Below are 7,960 nucleotides of genomic sequence, written 5' to 3'. Positions count from 1 at the left end.
TCTTAGGATGTAAACTCCCATTTCCTAGCTTTTCTGTTGCAATCTGGCAGCTTTGAACTTTGAAACCCTTTTTGCAGTTTCCTCTGATGCTTCTGACAAAATTTCTTTTCTTTCTGGAATGGTGGGTAGTGCAGGGTGAGCAATGGCTGGGTGTGGTGTTAAGGAGGCTGATAAAAATTCTTTTTCTATTACAGTTCCAGAAAAAGCCTAGAAGACAAAAATTAGGTTTATGGTAATAAGACAAAAGATGCCCATAAAAGCTTTATCTTCTATTCACCAATTAGGTATTTCTTTTCTTTAAAAACAAGATTTTTTAATATATAATATATTAACATCAAGCTATTAATTATTCATAGGAAACCAAGAATCATAAAATTTTTTTAATTATATCACCAAATATAAGCAATGTTTATAGTAGTGAGGGGAGAAAATATAAAGTACAAAATGCATATTCTATCTGGGAAAAACAAAAATGATATATAAAACTCCCCAAATTTTTACACATTCTATTATGTCCAGCTCTGTGAAAATAATGTATTAAAATTTTTAAAGTTTTGATATATCAGCGAATGAAGAGCTATTGTATGATGGTCATGCTGCCTCCTAGTCAAAAGCTTAGTGTAACTGTTCAAATATTTTATTGCATCTGCCTCAATTTTATTTAAGTGATCGGTGGAAATTAAAAAATGAAAGTGCTGAGATTAAGCACCTTTCTAAATTTTAATACGAAAAGCTCAATGATGGAAATCACAAATTCCACAAAAAGTGACTTTAATTTCAACTTGGTGCTTGCTGAAGGTAATCTGCTCAGCTGTATGTTTAAATGGAACAAAATTAATACATAAATACCCAGAAATCTTTATGTATCTTTTTTTAAAGACTTTGGACATATGGAACCTCTCATATCTTTCATGTACAAGCTAAAACAATATAAACTTTCATTTTTTTAACTTCCCTTTATCAAATGTTCAAAGCTAGTTAAGACAATTTATCACTTAAACAGTTTTAAAAAATCAACATCTTCACCTCATCCCACCAATGAAAAAACAAAAAATGCTATCTTCCTCCCTTCCTCAAGATTCTGAACTCCAGCTCTTAAAACTCCAAGTTTATTTTTCTAAAAATTCCATTTAATCATGCTAAGAACAGAGCTTTTACATTATCTTAACATGCTTGAAAGACACAGTATGTTAGCACTGTAAAAAACTCTAAAAATGACATCTTTCAAAGTACTTTCCTTAATCATGAACTATTTATTTTGAAGTAAAAAGTTATAGCATCTATTACAGCAGCTCAATGATACAATGCAAAGCTAATAAGGGTAAAAATAAGTTCCATATCCTAGCTACCCTATGACGTGTTAAATCCCTACAAAAACTCAATTTTCAAATACTTACTGGCAAAAAATCTACATCAATTCCATGTTTTCTAACACAACGGCCAATTATTAAATAAGGTAAGACTTTCCAGGCCACCCATTGTCTTGGGATTGGGGCCATTTTAATCTTACACAGGATGTCTAAGTGCTAATAATGTTTATCCCCAATCACCATTTAGCGCATTTAGTACAATTAGCATAATCTGATACAAGTGATGACAGTTTTATCAATTTATATAAAAATATATATACAAAACTGTACATTGGTTTGATACAATATAAGTTTTCCAGTCTTCCTAAATACTTTTCTCTCAATATTTTTAAATTGAAAACTTCTAATATTCACCAAAATACAACAATAAAAATATCAAGTGGAAACCATAGTCATGCATTTCACAGACAGGAATACTTATTTTGGGTCTCTCAACCTCTCCTCCACCTCCACAAAATTATATGCAATATGGTCTATAAAAGCCTATGAGTATGTGCTAATTTTTCTAAGGAAAATGCCTACAGCTTTCATCAGATTAGAAAATGATTCCATAACCTTAAAGGTTTCACTGAAACAGGCCAGAACATAGGACTCTCAATAATTAGCTACCATGTAGGACAGGTGACCAAAATATACAGTGCCTACATTTTCAGAAGTTTATTATAGGGCCAGGGATATAGCTCAGCAGCATAAGCGCCTGGCTGGCAAGTACAAGGTCCCAAGTCCAATCTCCAGTACCACAATAAATAAATAACAAATGTTTTTACAGAAAAAGATACATTACTATCAATCCCCCTATCTTTGAACACACTTATCTCACAGTTTTCACAACTTTCTGAAACAGATCTGAAAGTCCTTTTTCATCAGTCTTTACAAAAGATAATCAAATACAGTGAACACTGCTACCAAATGCCATCAAACAGAAGGCAAGTGAGTCAAAACATTACATTGAATCCTCATCCACTTTTTTCACTGGATCTGGCACTGTGGAACTTTTGGGTCTTCCCTGAAATAAAAATGACCATGAAGTATACACATTCTGAATTAATTCAAGTATCAAGGCAGCTACTACTAAAGACACCCAAATAAAAGGACTTCCCGTACTGCTTCACAAAGTGGCAAGAATGGGAGATGAGTGTGCTCAAAACTACTACTACTGTATTTTTCATTTTTAAATTTTTTTCTCCATATTCTGTAGGGACTTGAAGTTTAACATATCAATACCTGATGGAAAATACGTGTTCCATGTTATGCCTAAGATGTTTGACATTCAGACAGATAGTGAGGTTAAACCCAACTGCGTATGTTGTAATAAGCTTCTCTTCTGGTGGGTTAACAACCTAAGTTTGCAGACCAAAAATTAGAGAAATAGAAGGGCTGCAAGGACAGCCAACATTTTGACCCTAGCCTTTCAAGGTCAGTGAAGATTCAGGACATAGGAAAACCTATACTGTATCATCATGTAACTCAGTTGTGTTCCAAATTTTCTGATCAAGGAAATTATGGGGCCACAGAGCAATGTGATCCATGTCATAGAGTGTGCCTAAGGAGAGTCACAGAGAAAACATTCTCTCAGGCTTTCACAGAGAGCAAATTGGTCAAGCAATTGCCGTGACTCATCCACATGGCTGACAGTGACAAAGGATCTGCAAACTGTGGTACAGAGTTACAGGATAAATCCTAAGGGTAATTGACTGACCTTATCAGATACAAAAGTTACATTTCTTGTTATATAGGTCTTGCTTTATCTTAGTCTTAACCACCCAGCAGGAAAGTATAAAAACAAGGTATATAAAGTAAAGCCATATTAATATGCTGAGCTGTGAAAGGCTCAAGTCAACAACTTCTGCAGATAACCCACTACTATTGTGAACTGCTGGGCTATGTTGGATTGTTTTGCTGAATTCATGTACCTATAGTATTTAGATGCCAATGGAATACCCATCTCTGACAGGACTAAACCAAAAAAGTGCATACAAAGAAAGGACCATTTTGTATCTGTACATACAGAACAGTTAGGATAGATATACAGCAACTTACACTTAATTCAATGAGAAGAAAGATTTGTACTAACAGTGTTTGGACAGGATATCCTGTCTGCATCTTGTACTATGGATAACCACTAAGAAGATAACAATGTACAATGTATTAATTATTGAAACTGTCCTATTAATCAGTTTTGAAACTGTCTCATTGCTATGTTTCTCAAAAACAAAACAAAACAAAACAAAACAAAACACCATTACTTTCTGATCATACACACAGATTTCCTTTAATGCTACCAAGACATTTAAAAAAGAACCATATAATCTAACCTACTGTATCTTCACATGACTATAGTCTGGCCCACTGGTAATTTTACTATAAACTATTAAAGGATTTTTCTACTCAAAAATGTACATATCAATTAAGATATTTTCAAATTCCTATTTCACAGAAATTAAATTTCAAGATAGTAATATTATACTGCTAGTGACTTAACTTTTTTTAAACAAATTATTATCTAAAAAGTATAAACCAAGACGGGCATGGTAATGCACTCCTATAATCCCAGCACTCAGGAGGCTGGGGCAGGAGGATCACCACGCTTTCTTAGGCCAGCCTGGGCTACATAGTGAGTTCAAGGCAGGCCTGAACTACACAGCAAGATCTTGTATCAAAAAAGAGTGCAAACCTAGAATTAATTAGATCCTGTGACATTCCAGGTTAAATAGTAAAAGCCAGCCAAAGATAATAAAGAGTAAAGAGCTCGTACACACCTCAGGTGCTCCCAATGAGGGCAAAGGTTTCCTTTGATCATTTTCTTGTGGTTCTTCTTCCAAAATGCTCTCACTGGTGTCACTGCAAGTGGCTTCTTCACAGCTAATACTCCTCAAAACTCCCCGCCTTTCATCAAATTCGGCAGCACTGCTCTCACTGGTATCACTACACACACTGTTCTCTCTGCTTCGAGACTTGAGAATTGATTTACGAGGGACATATTCTCCATTCACAACATCAACAAAAACTCTGTAATATTGGAAAAATATATGTTCACTTAAAAGGTAACTCATAAAACTGAGAGTAACTTTATAAAGATTTTTAAAAATCTTTTCTAGAAATTGATCTGAAATTTTATATCTAAAATTTTCATTCACAATACTTTCGCAGCCTCAAACATTTTATATTTTGAAAGACAAAATATTTTTTTTGCCTAATAAAATATAGTACGTTATTTATATGCATGTTCTTGGTGGCAATATTTGCAAAATTCTAATCAGTTTTATACCAACTTATGACATCTAGCAATTTTCACTGACTATGACAGTAAATATTTTCAAATGATAACTTCCTTAAAAAATACAACAAAAACTGAAATAGTGTAATTTTTATTCTGAAGAGGCAAATCAATATGCCAAGCATAATTTAGCTATAATAGGAAAGTGCTAACCTAGCCAATACAAATGCAAACTTTAATTTCTAAAGACATATAGTTTGTAGTACACCAAATGGGAATTATTTCAAAGCACTGGTGAAAAGGGGAAAGGAAAAGAATTACAATATCCCAACTGCTCTGTGCAGCTATAGGAGTGCAGGCTCTCAAATAGTAGGTTAATTCCATCAGGGCACCTCCCTTTTGTCAGGGAAAGCCTTCTGGGTTACAGACAACTTTTCAATTGAGTATCAGGCAGAAAAAGGAAGTAAAGAGTAGACTGTCATGTAGTCAGTGCTGTCATTCACCTGTAAATGTCAGCAGGAGTTCTGATTGTAGGCAACTCATGGGCAGAATGACCACTGCCAGAGCTATTCTTTCGTTTACGTTTGGCTTCTTCTTTCTTTTCGCTGAATTTTAAAGTTGTATTTTTTCCAGTATTTATCCGAACCTAAAAAATTGTATAGCAAACATTAAAAACTCAGAAATTTAACCAAAGCCCAAAGTAAAACAAATTCTATAATAAAACAGTAAGAGACATAGTTGACATTTTTTTGTACAAACTGCATCGTCAGATTGGGCAAAAATGTCTTCACCTTATCATACTTGTATAACATGAAATTAACTCTCTTTCCATCACCAATTCTAGCCTTTGATGTCTTCATTATTGTATAGAAAGCAAAATACATTTAAACTAAATGCTAAACTTTCACCTCACTCTGATACAAATTTTAGCTAAAATCATATATTGCAAAACAAAGAGCAGAATTAACCAAAAGAAATATTGAGTAAGATTGTAACATTTAGGTTACAAAAGCAGTACTAAATAATGTGTAACTATTTCAAATTTTTAAAACACCTTTAATTTTAGAAACCAAAGGACTAAAAACTATCCTGTTCAAGATTAATGTTATTCTTCTATTCCCACTCAACATTTACACTACAATTTCAGTAGTCTTAATCACTGTGAAAATTTTCTTTATTTCTTTTTTTTTTTTTTTTTTTGTGGTACTGGGGATTGAACTCAGGACTTTGCACTTGCAAGGCAGGTACTTATGCCGCTGAACTATCTCCCTGGCCCAAAATTTTTCTCTTAAAAAGCACCATAAGTGATAATACTCAAATTATACCCAAAATTAGTAAAGTGAAAAGTATACAAACCCTCTTAGGTTCAACAGTATGAGAAAAGTATATTGTTGGTACAGAATTATCTCCAGTCCCCAAAGCATCATGGTCATTGTCATAATCACTACCATCACCACCATCATCATCTTCTTCTTCCTCTTCTTCTTCATTACTGTGATAAGAATCTGAGCCATTCACTGAACAGTTCAATTTACCATTCACCTGACCACTGAGTAGTTTTGAACTTGCAACACCCTTAGGACAACAGCTAGGAGTAAGGAGGTCTGTTACTTGCTGCATCACAGTTATATTTGTGTTCTCATCTTCCTTCTCCTCTTCAGAAGAGGTTGTCTCTTCTCCATTTGTAATCACAGTGTCAGGTTTACTAGTAGGGAGAAAGGAAATAGTAACAACATGAAACAAACGCATTACAGCCTGACATAGTCTAATTTCCAGTTCATTTCAATTGGTAAAAATTAAAATTTTTGTATAAGGTTAATTTTTATTAGTATTTTTGCAGTATATCATTGACTACATTCATCATTGGGAACTGGTACATGTATATAACACAACTTAAAAACAAAAATATTTTTAAACAAGAATTCTAGATAACAAACAAAAGACAAAGTGTTTTGATAGAAATTAACAAAAAGCATTGTTAATATGCCACTTCTGTATACTGTAGTTATTCAAATTTAAGTAAATATATGCACTAAATTACCTTTGGGTACAGGCCAGACACAATATATAGTATCGTTAGTAGAATAAGAGCTTGTAAGAAATTTGAGTAATATGTATTTCTATTTAAAGATCAGAAATTAATGCCACAAAATAATTATTTTCTATTTCAACATCTGAATATTTCACAAATATGTACTGTTGTAATTTTTAAAACTAAAGAATTGAAACATATGCACATATTTTTATATATGAATGTATATCTATCATGCTTCATTCTATAAAAGATTTACAGGAATAACAAAACCAAAATTGCAATAGAACTGAAATAACATCACACAAAAATAGAGAATCGTGACTAAGAAAATCACAAGATCCAACACTGGTTTTAAAAAGCAAAATAGTACCAGTTAATCAAAAAGACCTAAATTTATAGGTGAAATGGTAAGGGGAAAAAATCTTTTGTGCGTCTTGTCCTATTTTTCACAGAAACTAATTACTGCATATGGTACATCATTTAAGCAAAATAATATAAGAACTTACGTAGCAGCAGACTTCATTTAGCACTTTGACAACTCTAAGTGAGTGCTAATGTGCATTTCAAGGAGCAGTTTGGTAAAGTTTCTCATACATGAAACTACCTGACCGGATTACAAACTGACTGCTCCATAAATAGAAAGTTTGTAAATGGAAAGCAAGGACAAACATGTTAAAGTATCAAACTCAAATTCAAAGTGAAGTTTTTCTTTTTAATAAGTCAAGGATGGAGCATTATTCTGAGTGTAATAAAATACTTCAACTAAAATATAATGCATTCATAATTATTAAAAGTCAACTACGTGATATAATTATTCGTAACATAAAATACACCTAAACTTTTATAATAAAAAATGTTGATTTAACATGTATGTGCATACACATGCATTGGGACGTATGCAAGCACTCAGTCCTCAAAGAAAATACAAGAAATTAATATTTATCTTAGCATAGAAGGATAACTGATAATTTCATGTACTATGCTTTTCTGCATTTTCCTCAATGTGCGCATATTATTTTATTAATAAGGAAATATGTCCAGAAACAACTTTAGATACCTGTAAAGTTCACCCAGTAATTCCTCTTGTCTCTCTAGTTCCTCAAGTCGAGCCCACAGTTCTGTATCAGCAAGAAAATTCTTGGATTTTACATCATTAGCAAAATCTGCTTCAAAAATATCTGAAGTTTTTGGTTTAGAATGAGGTTTATGAGCAATTCGCTGTTTTCCTATTTAAAAAAAAGAGAAAGAGAAGACATAACTGTTACTAGTCAATATTAAAAAGGTATAAACCCAGACATCAGTGAGCTTTTCTTTTGGGGTAAGTCGGATATTGAAACA

The 7,960-nt window shown here is 32.9% G+C and overlaps 1 protein-coding gene across 1 annotated transcript in view; it reads right to left on the bottom strand.

Moving 5' to 3' along the window:
- Nucleotides 1-6: 6 nt before the first annotated feature.
- The window catches only part of Uri1 (URI1, prefoldin like chaperone), a 97,477-nt gene continuing 89,523 nt past the window's right edge, over nucleotides 7-7,960 (bottom strand). Inside the window, exons 8-12 of the mRNA XM_012515896.2 lie at nucleotides 7,680-7,848; nucleotides 5,944-6,292; nucleotides 5,091-5,233; nucleotides 4,130-4,379; nucleotides 7-207 (exon numbers count right to left, since the gene is read on the bottom strand). Coding sequence (XP_012371350.1) covers nucleotides 25-207; nucleotides 4,130-4,379; nucleotides 5,091-5,233; nucleotides 5,944-6,292; nucleotides 7,680-7,848 — 1,094 coding nt within the window. The 3' untranslated portion in view covers nucleotides 7-24. The remainder of the gene's footprint in view (nucleotides 208-4,129; nucleotides 4,380-5,090; nucleotides 5,234-5,943; nucleotides 6,293-7,679; nucleotides 7,849-7,960) is intronic.

This window comes from Octodon degus, unplaced genomic scaffold (genome assembly GCF_000260255.1).
Source record: "Octodon degus isolate 3935 unplaced genomic scaffold, OctDeg1.0 scaffold00083, whole genome shotgun sequence".
In the NCBI taxonomy this organism is placed as follows: Eukaryota; Metazoa; Chordata; class Mammalia; order Rodentia; family Octodontidae; genus Octodon; species Octodon degus.
The sequence above is the reverse complement of the archived record's forward strand: the minus strand, read 5'-3'. Positions and strand labels throughout refer to the sequence as shown.